Consider the following 21,900-nt stretch of genomic DNA (forward strand, 5'->3'; position numbering starts at 1 on the left):
GTACTAAATTGTTGTGTGAATTGCCCAGGGTCATAGAACCAGTACTTTTCAATGAAGAGGCTTGAGTTTTTCAGAGTCTCAACTGATTTATACCACTGTGCCTTTCTTGGGGGAAACTACTAAGGCTTCTAAATTGGCAGGTATTGAAGGGAGCCCTCCCCCCCAAAAAAATAACCTGAGGTTTTTGTCTGTGCTAAGGTTTTTGGAATGGGAAAGTGAAGATTTGGGTTAATCAGTCAGTAAACATTTATTAAGCATTTACACTGTGCCAGGCTCTGTGGTAGTGCAAGGTTTACAAAGAGGCAAAAAACAGTATCTTGCCCTCAAAGAACATAGAATCTAAAAAATTGTATGGATAAAGAGGTCAATTTGGCTAGATGGTAGAATATATGAAGAAAAATTTGAAATGAGGAGAGAAAATAAACATTTAAATGCTTACTTTCTGTCAACGTGAGAATTATTTTACAAGGATCATCTCTTTTGATCCTCCCAGCAGCCCTATGAGGTGGATGCTTTTATTATCCTATTTTACAATTGAGGAAACTGAGGTAGAGGCTAAATAATTTGTGTAGGGTTATATAGTACCGAGGCTGCATTTGAATTTAGGATTTCTTGACTTGAGGCTCAGCTGTGCCACATAACTGAGTCTAGAAAGGGAGTCAAATTGTGGAGGACTAAGTTGAGCCTAACAGATTTGTCATGTAAATCACATGATGGAATAATTTTGAATGGTCAAAAGCATTTTCATCTTTTTTCTTTTTCTACACAAATAGCAAGGAGGAAGAATAGGGAGTTTTAGGACCTACAACAATTATCTTCCTTTCCCCTATGCAACCTAACTTTACAGAAGAATGGAGTCTCAGTTTGGGCTTGATTCTGAGTAAACCTTGCAATAACAAAGGGGCAAGTGTTGTGGGCTTGTACATTTTTTGAGCAAGCCTTGAGAGAAAGGAAGGGCCGAAGGAGACATAGAAAAATCATCTTTGGGATTTGAAAGATGATAATGGTAGAATTGGGGAAATACATTGGGGAACTGAACATTTTTTGTCGGGGAGAGAAAATGAGAATCAAGGTTCTCACAATGTTCAGTATACTTTTGTAATAAACACAAGCAAAACCTCTTCCCTCTCCCCCCAATCTCTTATTTAGACCTGGCAGACATGAATCCCAGAAGAAGTTGGTGTTTGGTGATTGTTCACAATTTCTGTCGTTCAGTGGCAAGAGAAGGACAAGCAGGAGCTAAACAATCCCACCTGCTAGTGCCTTGGTTCATAAATGATCCCAAGATTATCAGGAGTCACTATGGCACTTTGATTGGCCAATAACAATCCTAATTAATTGATTAACATGAAGACTTACCATTTATGTTCACAGTTTATCATCACATAATTGCTGAAAATACTAGACATAATGATAATATTCCAGGTGTTATGGCAACCTGGTATCTGGATTTTATAAATTCCTACTTTTATGGATTATTAGTTAACATAATATTTCTTAAATTTACTTTTTTTATTTTCTTAACCTATAATTAGCAGGGGTAATGACTAAAGAAGATCAGGAGATAGTAGCTATAATGAGCTACAAGATTGGGGAAGGATGGGAAGGAAAAAAACCATTCAATTCAACAAATTATACACAGAAAACATATAATAAAATTCTTGCAGTCTTACTTATCAGTTTATCATAAAAATGAATGACTAATCATTTAACCCATATTTAATCATGAAAGTTGGTTTCCTGATTTAGAATTGTGATTTCTTGATTATAACCTTATATAACTTAGTGGGTAAATTCTAATGAGTTGTTGTTGATGGCTCAAAAGCAATTAAATGGCTTGCCCATGGACATATTGTAAATATTGGGAGATAAAGTTTGAACTAGGTCTTCCTGACCCAAGGTCCAACCTTTCTGCTTAATAATCTGTTATATATATTGAATCTTGAAATAGAAAGTTTTAAAAGTTGGAATAATACTGCAAACATAAGGAATATATGATAAACATATATATATATAATTATACACACATATAAATGTAAGTATACATATATGCATACACATATATTATATATATGTATACACATAAGTCATAAAGTAAAAACAATTGATACATAAAATTATTTCATATTAATTCCTATGATGTTTTTTCATCTTTCTGGAACCAAATTGAAACATTAGTAAATCAATATTGGTGTTTTTAGTAAGGGTCATGCTAGAGATTTGACTGCATTATGATGATTGTTCCATTGCTGATAGCAGTAGTGACTACTGAGTATTTTATCACCTTGGCAAGCCTTAAAATAGCTTCATTCCTGAATTTATGATATAGCCAGAAAAGAACCAGAAATCAAAGTAACTCAATACCTTGGGAATACCAATGCTCTTTGTTTATCAGAAGAAGAAAATAGCTAGAAAAGAACTACTTTTTATTTTCTACTAATTTGACAGAATTGGCCTATTTCCTTGCCAAATCAGTGATTTCCCCTCAATTTTATAATATGAGTGTGAGTTGGTTGTAACCAGAGGATCAGAAAAGCAGTTAAGGCAATAATGTTTTGCATTTTCTTCAATTAGATTCTTAGCTACTTGAGGGCAAGAATTGTGTCATAGTTGCTTTGCATTTTCTTTTGGTACCTTGTACTTTTCTGGCAGGCCGACCAATAAATGTTAGATGAGTAATTTCGATTCCCAGATAGAAAGGCAGATGACAAATTTTTACATTTCGGAAATTGACAGAAGTGACAGCTTTTGGCCTTAACTTTAAAGTTTCTTGCTATGTGAGTAGAACCAAATACTATGTAATTATATGTTTTTGTTGTGTGTTCTTAAAGTATTTGAATTGGGTAAATAATGATCTAATCATTCCCTGAGCACTTTGTATACTTTCTAATTAAATCTGGCATAGTATTATGTTGACATGCAACTGGATCATTAGGAAGAAAAGTCTCTTTATTTGCAGCAATAAGATAATTAGAAACAACAAGCCAGCCAGAGTGTGGGAAGCTCTAAAACCAGACATAGTTGCCCAAGCTCACACACAGTTGGAATTCTTCAGGACTGGCTGCTAAACAAAAGCTTCAGATGGGCTCTGTCACAGCAGGCAGTTGGTGATGCTGTGCAGAACATGAGTACATGGATGTTCAAGGCTCATTTCAAAAAATATTATTACCTTTATGTTAATAAGTGTGAGTGGTTGGTTTTTGACTATAAGATAGAGCTTTATTTTATGACTTGTGGCCACTATAGCTTGGCCTATACCCATTTAATTAAAAAAAAAAGTACTTAAAACATGTTATTAGATTTCAGGAAACAATTTGAAAAAATCCTACTCTGATGCATGCCATTTGTAGACTCAATAAATTAGAAACATTCCATCTTTGGCATTCCTGGTTAACTATTTCCTTGCAGATACCTAACTATATGTAGTTATCAGTTTCAGATAAGAACAGTGTTGAGAAGGGAAGAACAAGAAGGATTGGAGAAATAAGTGAAATGGGTAAAAAGGGAACTAGAAAGTCTTGAAAGCACAATTTCAAGTATTCAAAAATTCTGTCTAACAGACCCCTATAACTCAACTATTGTGTCTAGAGTTTATTTCAGGCCTTGCTTCTGCCTCTAGGCTACCTTTTAAAAATCGGTATGTCTGCTTTAAAAATTGACAAAATCTTTGAGGTTGGCCTTAAGGGCAGATACTAGACTCTACTCTATTTTTTTAAAGAAGAGTTTTCTTGTACAGAGTCTCAAAACCTGCCTGCGTCTTGTTGAACTGGGCTAGAACAGCAGAGACACATTCTATAAATATGTGGGATAAAGAGTTTATTGAAAATAACTACAAAAAAAACACTGTGTAAGTAGAGAATAATGATCTTTGTGCCCTTAATTTTTTGGCAGGGCTTTGTTCCACCCTGTTTTACACTGTGATTCTATTTTCTTTTTGGAAGAGCAAGGCAGAATGCCAGTCTCAGTTCCCCTACCCATGGAGATGTTTTTTCTTAAGTATCAACTTGTTTGTTGGAGGCTTTTTTTCTTCATGAACTGAGAGGCCTGCAAATTTGAAAGGCAATAGTATTAAATAGCTTTTTGTTCAAAACAGAATTAAGTAAAATAAAAATGGTCTTTGGATATGACTTCCCTCACAGGGAATTAGTATATTCAAACTTTGAGCATAATCAAACATCAATAGAAAAAAATACTGAAGTAGAGCTGTAATTAAGACTTCCCAATAAACACCCATTTGTTTCTTTAACAATAAAATATAAACAGACTCTACCTCTAAGAATCTTTTCTTCCCCACCCCTTCCCCATTTAAAGGCAGTGCTAAGAGAGCTGGAGTAGACTCAAGCAATTATATATCTTGTTTCTTTGCTTGGCTACACAGATTTGATCTGTGAAGCTGGGAATGTTTTTCTTAAATCACAAGTCAACTGATTTCCCTTTCCCACAGATGTTTTTCCTAAATATTTTGGGTAAAAATATCTCTTTCATGTTCATGAAACAATATTTTGTGAAGTTGCATAGCTCTTAATGCTACTAGTGGATATTAATCAGTAGACAGGAAAACATAATAGGAATTAAATGTGCTTTTTTTTTAAGCAATGAAGATGCAAAGCTTACTATGTTTTTGTTGTTATAACTATCCATTTAAGTTTGCAAGGATAAGATTTAAGTGATTTTTCTTTATCAGTAATTTGTCTGAAATGATAATATTTTCTCAGTAAGTAAATAGTGATCTTACTTTTTGGACCAAGGAAGCATGTACCTCAGTCTTTCCAAAAGCATGGTTAATTGAGAGAAAGAAATTATTTTTTCAAACAGAATCTGCTATCAATAGTCTCATTCTAGCTAACAGATGTAGTTCCATATTTGACTCTCAAATACTTAGGGTAGTTTAATGGATTAGTTATCCTGCTGGCCTTACTACGAGATTTTGCCACAGGTCTTTCCATTTTAAAACTCTATTAAACCTTTGGATTATTACCTGTTCTCTTGTTTGGAACAGTGTCTACCATACCCATGCATAAAGAGAGTGTTTCAGTCTTCTCTTTTCATGAGTCGAATCTGGAGTGACAAGGGCTCTATAGTTTGAATCTGAATGCTCTGCTATATGTCACCTGTAGAAAGAGCTCCAGGTAAAGCACTTAACATCTTAAAAATTCAGTTTCCTTATCTGTGAAATAAAGAGGTTGGGCTAGATGATGTCTCTGATCTTTTAAATCTTATTTATTGGTTAAGTTTATGGTTATCTATGCTTAACCCAGTCTTGATAGCCTAAAAGTCTGTGCATAGTTCTCTAGGGGTTATTAGACCACTTTGATCATCCAGTCACTTCTGTGAAGCATCTTTTTTTTTTTTTTTCCTGTATCATTCCCTCCCTCTCTTTCTTTTTTTTTAATGTTAAATACTTTAGGTTATTTATAGCCTGTATTTGAAAAAAAAAAGGTCATTTCTTTCTGATGTATTCTAAGTAGGATAATCATTCCCTCTCCCTTGTCTAGAGCGCATTTTTTGTAATTGACTTTGAAGTTGATAGAAATGGAGTGATATACTTGTGTTTGAATAGCACAGTCCTTCTTGACTATTAGTTTTATTCTTATTTATTACTTGGTTGAATTTTTTTTATTTTAGATAACATTTTCTATAAAAACAAATCTTTAAAAATATAGCATAAATGAATGAAAATATAATTTAGAACAGAAATAAATAACTTTATAAAGTTCAGGGTACTAAAGATCTCTGTCATGTGGTATTATTATCAAATAATTATTGTGATGGATAATATATCATGAAGATTTTAGTTGCATTCAGATTGAATGCTATGGGAAAGTACATGTATGGCACTGAGTCTTTAATCTTAATATAGATCTAAGAACATTTTGTCCCCTCTGTTTCTGATAATTGTTTGGTAATTCATTTCAGGTGTTTGGTAAGAATTTTCTTTTTATCAATCAGGATTATAATTATCTTTTTTTATTTATTTATTCATTTTTTATTATAGCTTTTTATTTACAAGATATATGCATGGGTATTTTTTTAGCACTGACAATTGCAAAACCCTTTGTTCCAACTTTTCCTCTCCTTTTCCCCCACCCCTTCCCCCAGATGGCAGGTTGACCAATACATGTTAAATATGTTGAAGTATAAGTTAAAAACAATATATGCATACATATCCAAACAGTTATTTTGCTGTACAAAAAGAATTGGACTTTGAAATAGTGTACGATTAGCCTGTGAAGGACATCAAAAATGCAGGTGGACAAAAATATAGGGATTGGGAATTCTATGTAGGGGTTCATAGTCATCTCCCAGAGTTCTTTCACTGGGTGAAGCTGTTTCTATTCGTTACTGTTCTATTGGAACTGATTTGGTTCATCTCATTGTTGAAGAGGGCCACGTCCATCAAAATTGATGATCATATAGTATTGTTGTTGAACTATATAATGATCTCCTGGTCCTGCTCATTTTACTCAGCATCAGTTCATGTAAGTCTCTCCAGGCCTTTCTGAAATCATCCTGTTGATCATTTCTGACCGAACAATAATATTCCATAATATTCATGTACCACAATTTATTCAGCCATTCTCCAATTGATGGGCATCCACTCAGTTTCCAGTTTCTGGCCACTACAAAAAGGGCTGCCACAAACATTCTTGCACATACAGGTCTCCTTCCCTTCTTTAGTATCTCTTTGGGGTATAAGCCCAGTAGAAACACTGCTGGATTAAAGGGTATGCACAGTTTGATAACTTTTTGAGCATAGTTCCAAATTGCTCTCCAGAATGGCTGGATGTGTTCACAATTCCACCAACAGTGTATCAGTGTCCCAGTTTTCCCACAAGGGATTGTAATTATCAATAAATATGTTATTGACTGCAGGTTATTAGACACAGTGGAGTTTATATGCTACTATTTGTGCATAGAATTTGCTCTTGAGGGAGTTGGAACTTTGATAGATTACAAGGAAGAAACTTGAAAAGATAGTTTTCAATTTTCACCCTGGCAAAACTCTGTGTTTCAAATATTTCTCTTTCCTTTCTCCTTATCCTCTTACCTAGACAGCAAGTAATTCAATATAGGTTAAACATGTGCAATTCTTGTAAACATATTTCCGCATCTATTATGCTACACAAGAAAAATCAAATGAAAAAGGAAAATAAATGAGAGAAAAGCAAACAACAAAAAATTTGATCCACATTTAGTCTCCATGGTTCTTTTTGAATGCGGAAGGCTCTCTCCATCACAAATCTATCGGAATTAAATTGAATCACTTCATTATTGAAAAGAGCTCAGAATTGATCGTCACATTTTTCCCCCCTGAGGCATTTGGTGTTAAGTGACTTGCCCAGGGTCACACAGCTAGAAAGTGTTAGTTGTCTGAGGTCAAATTTGAACTCTGGTCCTCCTGACTTCAGGGTTGGTGCTCTATCCACTGTACCACCTAGCTTCCCCTGATCATCATATACTCTTGTTGATCTGTACAAGGTTCTCTTGGTTCTACTCTACTTACCATCAATTCATACCAATCTTTCCAGGCCTTTTTGAAGTCATCCTGCTGGTTGTTTCTTATAGAATAGTAATATTCCATTTTAATTTATATACTATAACTTATTCAGACATTCCCCAACTGATGGGTATCCACTCACTTTCCAGAAGAACTTGTAATCTAATGAGCAATTTAAGTCAGTAAGATAAATAAAGTAATTGACTACATGGCTAGAGGAGAAAAGCACCATAGGACTATTTTTATACAGACACTAGAGCTGAAATTTGGAAACTGAATGTCATATTGGACAGTCTGTATACAGAACTTTGCAAAACAATGCACTCTGTAAGTGTTAGCTATGATGATGTCAGATGGATAAAGTAGACTCCTGAATCATGAAGGCTGAACAAAGATAGCAGATGCTTCCTTAGTGGCAATATTGCAGCTGTCACCTACCATACTGCCTATTGTTAAGTATATCAAAAGATCCCTGAGAGCACTCTACTCCGTATTAGAGTGTAACCCCTGAACACTTTTTAGATGTTCACCTTTTAAGAAACAGAAAAAATGAATGGAATTTACAAAAATCGACTTGTAAGCTTAATGTTTCAGAAACACTTCCTAATAATTAAAACTAGTCAAATGTGGAATGGCCTACCTTGGGAAGTAGTAAGTAGTTCCCCCTTCTCTGGATATCTTAATGCAAAGTCTAGCTGATCACTTAATGAATACATTTTAGTGGGAATCTTTTTTTGGAGGAGAATGAACTAGACTTTGACTATGACTGCTGAAGTCTCTTCCAAATGAAATTGTGTGTTTCTTTGTGCTTCATGAGTAGTTATGGCTGAAGAAATGCCCCGCTTCTTAATCAATTGGTTATTAGGTGACAGACACACTAACCGTAACCAGATCCTTATTTAAGTAGTTGTATATGGCACATATACAATTATAAATGAGGCTTCAGGTTTGTAAAACAGTTTACGTAGATGATCTCATCTGAACCCCAGAACCCTTGAAAACATGGGCAGTGCCAGTATTATCCCCATATTGTAGATGTAGAAACAGGCCTGTTAATATCCAGATAATATTCAAAGTGCAGACTGTCTGATTTACAGGTGATAGCACTCTGCACCACATTATAATTCCTCTATTAGCAAAGCCTTTCTAGCTTGAATAGCAATAGCTTATAGGGATTTTATACTCTCATGACAAACTGCTGGGAACCCAGGGTCATTTCTGTTCCATAAGTCCCTACTCAGGAACTCTAGTGGCTCTCTCTAGGATTAAATATAAAATATTATATTTGGGTTAACAGCCTTTTATACCATCTCACTTCTTCCTAAACCTTTCCAGTCTTCTTACATTTTACTTCCCATCAAATATTCTATAGTCCAGCTTTGATAACCTTGTGGTTCTTCCCATAGAATACTTTGGTTTTTCCATGCCCATAAAGCTCTCCTTCATTCTCTGTGTCTGGTGATTTTGTACAAGTCTCAACTCAAATTGCATCTTCAGACCAAAGTCTTTTTTGGTTTTTTTCATCCTTTCTTCCCTCATTTTCTCTCAGAGATTGCTTCCTGAAGTATGGAAATTTATGTGCATATTTCTACCTCTTTAGAATGTAAGCACCTTATGGGCCTGGACCTCAGTAGGGTCTTTCTTGGTATTTCCAGGGCTTAACATTGTAACAAGAATCTTGAAATTATTTTAATTCTTGTTGACTTCCTTGACTTGATATTTGCTTTGCAGGAAAATCCACCAAAGAAGGAATGTAGTTTCTATTGGGACTCTGTACATTTTTATATTTAAAATGGTAGAGGTCAGATAAAGGCCAGAAATTTTTTGTTGGGAGCCTAGAGGCTAAACTTAATGCACCGAGGGATCATTTAATTTTTACCATTTTCCCTATCTGCAACACAATATCTGGCTCATAGAAGGTGCATAAAAGTGCTTTTTGAGTGGCAGTTTGATAGTCAGCTATATGCTAATAGGTAGATGAAAAAAACATGTTTTATGAACCTTTGAAATATCCTTTCTTCTTTTTTCCTATCTCATTCTCTCTTTCCCCCCAGCATCTTAATTCTTTTGCTTAGATCTAGCTTAGATATCCCTTCCTTTAGGCATCCTGCTCAGAGCTCTACCTGACCATAAGCTGAAGCAAATCTTTCTCCTCTAAACTCTTTAAGCATTTTATGTTTGCATTCTAATTACGTGTTGGCATTTTCTACTTGATGTTACACTTAACTTGTCTTTTTTTTTTTTTAATTTTGAGAAGGAAAAGACTAGTTTTAAATAAATTGTGTTCTTTTTATCACAGCACCATGTCTAAAGTATGGGTTTAATAAATATTCCATTAGATTGCAAATTTCTTGAGGGCAAGAACCAATGTTTTGGCTTTTTTTTTTGTATCCCTATCTTGTAGTACTTTGTAGATGATAACTAATAAATGGCTGCTGACTTAGCTGAAAAAATGAAACAAAAAAATTTTCTAAGATAACTAGGGTTCTTGTTTAACCAAAATGACTATGTATTTGTCACTTAGAGAAGAGAGAGGAATTATTAAGCATTAAAAAGGAGATTCTCAAAAGAGCCATTGAAAGAAGGGTTAAGTTGGTCAGAAGAGAAGCAAGAAATACAGTGGTTTATTGCATTATTATGCTATTCAAAAATTTATTTCCCCAGGGTAGGAAGATGGGCCAATTTTCATTCTTCTAACTTCCTATTTTAAATTATGCTATTGCAACAGTGAAGTCTATGTTTGTGTGTATTTGTGGAATTTATCACTTCTTAGAAATTTTGGATAAAATATAGACAATTTTTTTCCCCCAGTTTTATTATCGTCAAGTAAAGCTTTTTTAGAACTTCTTAGCTAGCTACATTTATATATCATTTATAGGACTAAAGATTGTTGAAGACACTTAAAGATTTTGTTTTCACTGAAGTCCCTTCTAATTTAAATATCTTTTTAAAATAGATATGCAAGGGAATTTAAAAAAAATATGTTTTTGATATTTTCTGTTTCTTACATTATATATACTCTTATGCCCCATATCTCCTTACTAAAGAGTCATTCTGTATGGCAAAGAATATTTAGATAAGTAAAAGAAAAATTTACAGTAACTGATCAATACATTGAAAAAGTCTGAATATGTGTAGCATGTTACATGTAAATTGAACATTTAATGCTTATGTTGAAATTATTTAATGCTTTTGTACAGCATCTAGTAGAGAATAGAGGTGTTTGTTGAAGGATTTCTTTCTAGATCACTTTGCCAGTTTTAAAATGACCTAAAGATAAGGTGGGAAGGGTTAGACAAGAGAACAGCCTTGTGTTTTATCTTTATCTTTATCTCTTTTAGCCTGTGAAGGTCACCACCCTTTTTCATGGGCAAAAGATAAGACAGTAATGGACCTGGGATCAGTTGGTATTTGTCTAATAGCATTAAAGAGATGAGGTTCTTCACCACTGAAATAGAAAGGCTGTCTTTATAGAAAGTATCTCCACTTGTCAGATTCATTTTCTATTTGCAAGACATTCCCCGTGAAAAAATTTTATCAAATAAAATTTTAGTTTTCATGCTTATTCTTTTTTTTTCTTTTTTTGACTGAAGAACATTCTCTACAACAGAGAATTTGACACTGGTACTGAAAAGCCTAATTTCCTATCTTTATGCATATTATAAAGATGTATTGTCAAATCATCAAGATGAATTATAGATATTCTTTTAATTTTCCCTTCCTGTTCATAGGACCATAAGATCATAAATTTAAGGTTAGAAGGCATTTTAGAAGCATTTTAAAAGTACAAGCTACCTAGCTTAGATGAGAATGCTCAAGCACTGAGTTTAAATGATTTGCCCAGGCTTATACACTTAAAAAGTATCTGAGCTACAATATGAAACTAGATCTTCTTGACTTTAACTTGGTGCTTTATGCCCTGTGTTATACAGTTTTTATCCTTAATTATCCAATGTTCTGACATTTTAGCCCTTTAAGGAAAAAATAACTACTGAATGGAGAAGGTGAAAATAGGTGGATATGTGATTTTATTGGTGCCTTTAAGGAATACTTCTCTAAAAGAGGCAGATCAGCAACTTTGACAGTTAAAATTAAAACTAATTTGATATTTTTGACACATTATTCTGTATAACTTTTTAAAAACAAACTTAAGTAAAGCTATATAGTTAAAATTTTGTGAATGCTGAGTACTGCAAGATTTTCAGTAGTTTTTGTTTATGTTAAGATATATTTGTATTTTATTAGCTCTGTGCATTTATTCATTAAATTACTAGCTGGGGGTGGTGCTAAATATAACTTATTTATGTACAGTATTATGTTGGGCACTTGAATAAATACAAGGATGAATAAGACACTGCCTCTGGCCTCAAGGAGTTCATAATTTAGCAGATTATGTGATTAAAAAACATAAGTGTAATGTCAAGTTGAGAGTTATCCTCTCCTTTTACCTAAACTATGATAGATAAAACAGAGAGAATTCCCTGTTGCCGTTAAAATTATGTTGCTTCCATCATAGATTTTTCTTGTGTTCAGTTAATCAAGCCTACCTCATATGCCTAAATTCATCTTCCTAAGTGTCATTATTGCTTCCTCGTGTAGTATGTAATGTACAGGGATATTATTCAAATAGGATGGTTTTACTATTATGTATATGGGAATAGAGCATTATAATAATGCTGTTGGAGCATATTTGGCATATGTTCTTTGAGTTTGACCTAGAATTCAGGAGAAGAAATAGATCTGGCTGACTTCTATTTGGGGAACTAGCTTTCCATGAACCAAATTCCTTCTGCTGCAAAAGCATGTCTCTTAGCCTTCCTTATTCTACTTCATAGTTATTTGGACTTAAATTCTATTGTGTTTTTGGCCTATTTAAAATTTGTTCACTCTCTCATTGATTTTCTTTTTTATCCTTCTTGTTTGTGTATTTCAGATTATTATTGATTATTCTGTATCTTTATTATTCCTCAGATGATTTTAATATATTGGGCAATTTTATTTCATAGTAACAACTCTTTTATTATATAAGGGAAATTAATAGAAAATTTGGGTTTAATATGCAGAATTTAGCTTTGTAGGAAAACTAGTATAGTCACCTAGGTAGCCAGTGGTCAGAGCCATAGGACAAGGACTTTGCAAACCTTAAAGTGCTATCCAAATATAAGTGATATTGCAGCTGTTATTACTATTATTTTCCATAGATTGAGGGATAATTGTACACTTCAAAACCCATTATTAGGTTATTGGTTCCACCTGTACAGCTTAGGATGCATCATCATTTATATTTGGCTTGAAATATTTCATTAAAACTATACATGTTCTCTTGATTGTTATTTTGGGTATTGCATCTTCATCATCCATAGCTGTATAATATCACTTGACATTTTATTTGCAGTATAATTAGAAGGAGTGGAAGGCTAAGAGTTACAAGACTTTGAGATTTAAGTCCTGCGTTGACCCCATTTGGGGTTTTTCTGGCAAAGATCCTGGAGAGATTGGTTATTTCCTTCTCTAGCTCATTTTACAGAGGAGTAAACTGAGACTAACAGGATAAGTGACTTGCCCAGATTCACACAGCTAGTAAATGTCTGAGGCTGGATTTGAACTCAGGAAGATGAGTCTTCCTAACTCCACTGTGGGGTAATGGGTTGGAAGAGCCCAGCTTTTTGCTCTCATTTCTATTTCGCAGATGTCATTATTATTTCTCTTTTACAGATGAAGAATATGAGATACAGGGAAGTAAATGATTTGTCTATCCTACAGGGCATAGAGACCTTGGGTATGAATTCAGGTCTTTTGACTCTCAAAGGCTCCTTGTCATTCCCTTCCTTAGAATGTTTTTGCTTACTAATTTTGCTGCTATTTCTCTGCATCCTTGCTTACATGAACTTAATTCCAAGTATCACAAATCTTGTCACTTAGTCACTCATTAGGCAGCCACTGTATAAGGACTGGAGGTGATAAAATTTTTAATGGCAGATGATATTTAATTGTAGGAGAGTGTTATCATCAAAGGTAGGAGTCAACAAGGAATAGGTTGTAACACTTAACATGAATTTCTCCGAGGCTTATGAAGAGGGCCCCGCCTGTCATAAGTATCAATGAAATTCATTTTACTGAGTTAGGAATAAAAACAAATTACTCTTGATAGGTAAACAAGTACAACCAGTCAATCTGCATAAATATGTCCTGGATGTTTAATAAGCTTTTCAAAATGCTCAGATAAAGTGAAACTCTAGTGTTGCTTCTTGGGATTGGTGGATCACTACTGCAGCTTAACTATCTCATATAGAATACTAATGGCTTAGTTTTTCAGACATGCTATGGTTTCTTCCAAGGACTGGTGTGAACATAGACATAAAAGCTTTACAAACTTTTGGGCCATGTAAATAGAAAAACTGGTATAGACTCTGGGTGCTGCTATGTGCTTGGCAGAAAGCTGTGAGGGCCTGTGGCTCCATAGGGAAAATCTCTCTATTATTATGGTCTCTTTCCCCTAAGTAAGGAAGAACTGAGCCTCCAGAGTATAGTTGTTAGCAGCTTACACAGGTGTACTTTCTCTGATGTTTTTATTTAGCTTTCATCTTGGAGAAGGGTTTGATTCTAACATTCAGAATTGTTAGTAAGGATAGGGGTGACAGGTTGGGAGAAGCATAAAAGGACCAAATCTCTGCTCTTGTCAGACACGAGAATAATTTCTTCAAGAGAGAATTCAATTTCTTCAACTTGTTCTATTTTTGTTCCTTTTGTCCATCTATCCCTGAAATCTCTTTACTTAGTTGAAATTCAGTAGGAATCATAGTAATGAATAGTAAAGTAAAAATTCATTGTGATATTGTAAACATTCAATGAATAGTGTTTTTTGAAAGTAAATTTTTAGTAGCATCATTTTTTTTTACATCACTACAAATTCCTCTCCTATCCTTCTGCCCCACCTTTCAGAAAACCTTTGTATATAACAACTTTTTTTAAAAAAAGAAAATGCCAAAAATATCAGCAAAACTAAATATTTTTTAAAAGAAGTTTAAGTTATCGAATCAGAAATGTAGTCTAATGTTTAAAAAATTATATTTAAAAGGATTTAGAATTCTTTTTTCTAAATCCAGGAAGATAAAAAGGGGACTCTTGGTTACTCTGTAGACCAATGGTTCTCAAAATATGGTCTAGACTCTAGAGAATCCTGGGGATCTCTGAAACCCTTTTAGAGGGTCTACAAATTCAAAAATAGTTTTTATTTCCAATATGGTAAATGTCTATAAATATTATCCAGATAAACAAAAATGCTTTGGAGAGATCCTCAATAATTTTTAATAGGATAAAGATACTGAAAACAAAAGTTTGAGAACCACTGCTATAGAGAGTGAGTGAGCAGCATACTATAGGTATGGCTTACAGTCAGTGGTAGGTGTCAAGGTAAGTTGCTCAGTTAGTTGCACATTGAATTGGGCAGAGATGGAGCCAAGATTAGATGTATGAACTAGTTTCCCTGTATGACAACATTATAAATTATACCTGTCATAATTAATGTTAGTAATGCACCATAAGTATCACTCCTTTTTAGTTGTGAAAATGAGAGCCAAGAGGAGAGAGGAAAAGAGAAAGGAAATAGTAAGAGCCCAGAAAACATTCAAATCTTTTAAAACTGCAGTGAAGATCTTGTAGGGATACAGGAAAAGAAAAAGAGAGAGAGAGACAGAGAGACAGAGAGTGAGAGTGAGTGAGAGTTGTTTGATTCCTGTTGAATAGTCATTCCAAAGTATAAATGTAATTTGAACCACCTGAGAGGCAAACCTCTCTTCCATATAATCTTCTCTCTCACTAGGTGACTTAAAGGCTGCAAGATTATGCTTTGCTAAGACAGTCTTAGCTATATCCTCAGTTGGGATGCAAACCTACATCTCTTCTTCGAAAAAAGAGAGCGATAAATATATGCTTTTGCTCATGGGTTGCTAAGCCCTGTGGTGCGTTGCGAAGGCTTTTGCAGCTGCTATCAGTATGTTATTTTCTTGCACTCTTTTCCAAACATTCAATGTTTGGAGACTCCTGCAGTTGCCATCTTCAAGCCTGAATTCATATTTTTTTTCTTTGTTGTCTTTAGAGTAGATTCAGATGGTATGCTCCAAAAGGTACATAGGATTAACTATAAAACTGCGAGAACAATTATGGCTAATTCCCAATCATTGACAACATTTTTTTTTCAAAGTTATACTCAGTACCAGTGCATTTGAAGGCATTTAATCCCAGTTTATCATGCTACCTAGTTGGTTTTTTGTTTTGGTTTTGTGCCTGTTCTGTGATAAAGGAAAGCAAACTACATTTCCTCATCATACATATAAGTTTAAGGTCAGGGTTAAAGGGGTGGAGTAGAGTGTGAAGAGAAGTTGTATAGATGGGAGATCCTTTTCCTATAACATTACCCCTGAAGTTGACAGGAATTTTGCTACCAAATTTTCTCCATTTAGTTGAAGCTGTATTTAGGTTCTACAGGACAGAGGGCTTTCTAGGCTCTTATAATGATGAAGTGAGGACTTTTTCCTTGGCAGGTTCCTTGGTGCACATTGCCCTGTGATTATGCTATTGCAGCCTCACACCCCGCTGGGCAAGAGTGGTCCTGTGCTCATTTTACAAGTAAGGAAACAGATATTGCAAAGTTTTGTAACTTGCCAAAAGTTACATAGCTGGGCCAAAATATGTTTTGGGTTAAAATTACCTTTGAGATTAGTTTTCTTTTTGGTATTCTCAAGCGTCTGATATTAGCCAGTATGTTTCTGTTGATATTTTGAAGTTGTTTTGTTGAAATTTTTGATTTTAATATAAGTGAAACAAAGTATATTTCACTTTATAATTTTTTTCTGTTCCCAGATTTTCTCTTCATTCCCCCATTTTTCTGGTTCTTCCAGATTTTTATTGATAAACCGTGAGGGAACATTGTAAGAACATATCACTATTGCCTCATATGACTCTCCTAAATTGGTTGGAAAAAGAAAAGGGCTTGGGAATAATAATTTAGATAGTGCCAGGCACTGGGCTAAGAACTTTTTGATTCTCACAACAACCCTGAGAAGTAGTGCTATTATTATCTCCATTTTATATTTCAAGAAACTGAGGCAAAGAGAAAGGCATGTGACTTGCCAGAATTATCATAATTAGTAAATGTCTGAGGTTGGATTTGACCCAATTTATTCTTGATACTAGGTCCAATTCTTTACTCATTGACTGTCACCTCATTGTCATCACATTTTGTTTTTGCAATGAGGCTCCCTTGAGCTTATTTTTATTTGTGCATTATTCACATATTCAGTGTGGCCAAGATGGGGAGGGAGGAAAGGGATGGATAATTATATGCCTGTTCGTATTAAGGGTGATTCTAATTTTGGAAATTAAGTAAATGCCAATTTAAAAATTTGACATATTTAAAAATCCCATTCCAATGTCTCATCAAAGCTGATGTCACTGAAGCATAACTCTGCCAAGCAGGAATGGTTTCTAGTCAGATTGAGTCTTTAAACAGAGGACAGAGTGTCATTAAGTTGGGAGAATTTCTTCACCAGAAGGTTGATTATCAAGTGCTGGAAGTTTATGTAAGTGAAGAAGCTATACATCAATAAAATCATGGATCCTTGAAATGTTAAAATACTTTTATAGATTAACCCTTACAAGTATGGTTCTATTCATTTATTCATTCAAAAGCATATGCTTAACATGCTGGTCAATGAACTCATAGAAAGACAACTGTCTAAAAAGTACATTCTTAAAACATAATATTTTCCCCTTTTTGTTTTCTTTTTGTTTTCTTTCTCATGTTTTCCATTTTTGATCTAATTTTTCTTGTATAGCATGCTAAATATGGAAATATGTTTAGAAAAATTGCATGTTGAACATATATTGAATTGCTTGCTGCATAGGGGGAGGGGAATAGGAGGAGAAACTTGGAGCACAAGGTTTTGCAAGGATGAATATTGAAAACTATCTTTGTATATATTTTGAAAATAAAAAACACTATTATTTTTAAAAAGTTTACATTCTGGGACATTTGGGTGGTAGAGTAGCTAGAGCACCAGCTCTGGAGTCAGCAAAAGTTGAGTTCAGATTGGTCTTAAATGTACTTAGTAGCAGTGTGGCTCTGGACAAGTTATTTAACTCTGATTGACTCCCTACTTCCATCTCCAACTATGTATAAATTAAGATAATTAATATGTTGCATATAAAATTATTTTTTTGGAGGAGATAGTGGGCAGTAAAAATGAACAGACTTTGGAAAAGTTTTATGGAGCAGGTGCCTAAACAGAAACTTGAAGGAAGTTAAGGGATCTAAAAGGTTAAGTTAAGGAAGGATTTCATTAAGGTAAGGGAGGTCCAATCTGTGGCAACACATGTAGCAGGGAGATGGAATGTCCTTTCTAGTGAAGAGTAAATAGGCCAGTTTGCCTGGAAACTGGAATGTATGAGGGAGAAGAAAGGGGAAATGTTTAGGAGCTAAATTCTAGCCAGACATTAAACTTGTTGATATTTTAGCATAGTTTACCATGGAGTTGGTATTTTATTGTAGATTATTATTAGCACTTTTTAATCCAGCTTCTTGCTTAAAGAAGCTACATGAAACTCACCTTCAGGGAGATGAAAAAAAAAATGGATCTTTTCCTTTAGGTGATCTCTTTTAAAATTTGAAACACAAATTTTCATCTCTTTGTTGGAGTTCTTTGATACTCATCAACTCTATGCTTTCTTACAGAAAATACTATTAGCCCAAGTAGGACTTTTCTGCTTCTTTTTTGTAGTCCATGGAGTCTGGAAAAGGAGGCTGTTTTCAATGGGTCAATAAATTCTGGTCACTCTGTGCTAAAAACAATCTTACTGTAAGACAGAGGGAAGGAGAGGCCATTTCTTTTATGCATTCTGTATTTTAGTGTCTACTGTAGTAAGAAGTAAGGCAGGATGCCTCATGATTTGGAAGATACAAAGATAGACACCATTTCTATTCTGATGGAACTTAGAATTGAAGTGGGAAAATTTTAGAGGCTGCTTTATATAATAGAAGGGTGGAATCAGAGTTAGAAAGGGGACTTGAGATTTGCTGTCACATCCCAGCTGTGTCTCTACCTGTTCAATGTTTAGCAAGACACTTCACCTAAGGGACTATTTAGGCTCTTTTTGTCTTCTTGTAAGAGTTGTTGTTTATTTTATTTAGCATGAATTAAATGGATTAGATTGGTTAAAATTCTGTATGAAATTATTATTATCTAACCAAGGGGCAGCTAGGTAGTACAGTGGATAGAGGGTGGGCCTATAGTCAGGAAGACCTGACTTTAAACACTTACTAATTGTGTTACTCTTGGCAAAAATCACTGTTTGCCTCAGTTTTCTCCTTTTGTAAAATGAGCTGGAGAAGGAAATGGCAAACTAGGTCATTGGCTTTGCCAAGAAAACCCCAAATAAGGTCATAAAGAGTCAGACATACTGAAACTGAACAACAAAAACAATGTATATGTTGTTTCTTCAATCCTTTATCCATTTTTTAACATCAGCAATAATGGGTCAGAATTGCATTGTTTCAGTTGCATACTGTCTCTCTTTCTTTTTTCATTCTTACTTAAGTTCTATAAAATTTTATACTTTGCTCTAACAAATTGGTCCAATTGAACAGTTCATTCAGGAATGACTCATCTTAGCAGTGAGTTATTTCCTATTAAAATATAGCTATTTGGCGGGGGGAGTTATGTTATTCATTTCTACTATTTTTAACACCTAACTTTTTTTGAAAAAAAGTAATCTTAATTAACAGGGGTGAGACTTCTGTGAAGACTGTTGGTTTTGGCTTATATTAGCCTAGTTTGTCCAACACAATTCATAATTCAGAAAGGATTAATTGAACTCTAAGTAAATGTTAAAATACTATAATATTGAGGTAGAAAATACTGAATTATCATGTATATGATTAACCAATTATTGGTTTATCTTTTAATAACAGATCTGTCCATGGCAGTACAGAAATTTTCACAGTCATTGCAAGATTTCCAGTTTGAATGTATTGGAGATGCTGAAACTGATGATGAAATTAGTATTGGTAAGTACCTATTTTCATTTATAACCATGAGTATAACCAGGAGTCTACTTCAATATGATTTTTATTTCCTTGAAGCAAATCATAGTCTGAAATAGCCAAATAAAGCTTTGGATATTATCTTTGATAGACAAAATAATATATATAAATTGACTCATTTTTGTGGAACCATTGTCATAAAATGATCAGGGAGGCTAAGATTTTGATTATTTATGCTCAGTAGCTTCCTCCATATTATCATGGAAAAATCATAGAATGATTATTCAATAATCTGATTTTCCCTTCTGGAAAAAGTCAGGTAATATCCTCTTTCTCTTCCCTTAAGGGGAATAATAGTCACAGTATTTTTAGATACCTATATAAATAAATAGGAATCTGTATTAAGTGCTGTTGGTCTTTGGAGACCTAAGTTTAATTAGAATACTTGAAAATTAGTGGGGAAGGGGACTTATGGAACAATTATAGTGTTAAACAAGAAGAATGAAACTGTTATATCACTGTTTACTATATTTTCTATATTTGTTATATCACTACTTGATTTTTTTTTAATAAGATAGTATTCTCCTCTCAAAAATTGGGCATTGATATATCAAAAGGAGAGTTTCACAAGGTCTTCTTCCTTATCTATGAGAAAACCCTACAGTGTACTTGAGAGTGGTATAATAGCATAGTTTCTGAATAGATAAGATATTGAGAGATAAAGAGTTGAAATGTTTATGTAGAAAACAGCTGTCTAGTTAGTAATTTTCCTTTTTTTCCCCTAAAAGTTAATTTCATTGCTTTTAAACTTAATTTAATTAATTTAATTAAGGTGTATTAAAATTAGAAAATATAAATTATGAAATTTAAAACAAATGTTTCACTATTATTATTAAGTAAATGTTTCTAAGTCCTAAGCAAGATTTCTTCACACATAATCCAGTACTACAGTAAATATCACATATGCATTGATGACTTAGGCCAAGGATTAACAATCTTTCAAAGAGTTTTGTAATTCAGACTTTCACAAGCAGCAATAGTTTGCACAAAGTTTATGGAATCCAGCAGCTTTCCTTCAAGGTCACAATGTAGAATGTAATCGTGGCTATCTTTAGACCCTTTCTCTCCTTTCATAGTGTAGCAATTGTACTGTATTTGTGAAGCAAACTTCCTTCTAAATAATACTAATCATTTAATAAACATTCTTTGATTGCCACAAAATTATATGTGATAAAATCATGCTTTTTTTTTCCTTCCTTAACCATATTGGTTTTCTTATTGTTATTTCTTGTTCTGCCCTTAGACTTTTGATCCCTTGAATTTTTCTGACTCATTGTTCACTACAATTTATGATTAGGCCTTTTTGCCTCTGGCCCTTTCCAGATTTTTTATTTTAAAATCTTATAATTTATCATCTCTTCTTTCTTTATTCTCTCTTAATCTGCCTCTTTGACTTTGAACTTTCTTGGACTGTATGTTCAATTCCTATATCCTTCATAAACTCCCAATTGTTGTCCTTGTTGTTCTATATACCTCCATAAATGTTTGAGTTGTTATCCTTAGGCTCTTTGAGGTTTCTCCAAGTCCTGTCAAATATATCAATCCTGACTCTTGAGGTAAGAGGAAACAATGGTAAATACAGAAAAGTATTAGACAAAATTCCAGGTCCCAAGAAATTTACAATTTAATTTAACACATTACATGAAAGGTTATTTAAGAATACATAATAATAATGATAAAAATAAATCCATAAAATTTTAAGAACATTTTACCAAGTGTTGCCATATTGAATATTCAATCTCCAAACTACTTAGAGACTTAATAGAAGGAAAAAAAAAATGTGAGAGTATGATGGAGTGATACTCACTCCCCGCTTTTGTATGCTCATAGAATTGTTGCAGAAATGTTTTCAGTAAACCTACAGTAAACATGAGCTTAAATTCCAAAACTTTAGTTATTAAAAAGCAGGTATTTTATCTACATATTCACAGAATATTACATATAAAACATTAATAGTAGTATAGCTATTAACTAATAGCTTGGTAATAGTAAGCACTTTATAAATGTTAGCTATTATCAAAGTCACTGTCTCATTCTAGCTAAAAAAAAATATGTGAGAGTATGATGGAGTATCACTCCCCCACTTTTGTATGCTCATAGAATTGTTGCAGAAATGTTTTCAGTAAACCTACAGTAAACATGAGCTTAAATTCCAAAACTTTAATTTAGTTATTAAAAAGCAGGTATTTTATCTACATATTCACAGAATATTACATATAAAACATTAATAGTAGTATAGCTATTAACTAATAGCTTGGTAATAGTAAGCACTTTATAAATGTTAGCTATTATCACAGTCACT

General features: G+C 33.7%; 1 protein-coding gene across 1 annotated transcript in view; it reads left to right on the plus strand.

Annotated features, from left to right (window-relative positions):
* The window catches only part of ARHGAP42 (Rho GTPase activating protein 42), a 405,542-nt gene that overhangs the window by 59,692 nt on the left and 323,950 nt on the right, over window positions 1-21,900 (plus strand). The window contains exon 2 of the mRNA XM_051986849.1: window positions 19,467-19,562. Within this exon, the coding sequence (XP_051842809.1) occupies window positions 19,467-19,562 (96 nt within the window). The remainder of the gene's footprint in view (window positions 1-19,466; window positions 19,563-21,900) is intronic.

The sequence above is a fragment of the Antechinus flavipes genome, chromosome 3, assembly GCF_016432865.1.
Source record: "Antechinus flavipes isolate AdamAnt ecotype Samford, QLD, Australia chromosome 3, AdamAnt_v2, whole genome shotgun sequence".
NCBI lineage: Eukaryota > Metazoa > Chordata > Mammalia > Dasyuromorphia > Dasyuridae > Antechinus > Antechinus flavipes.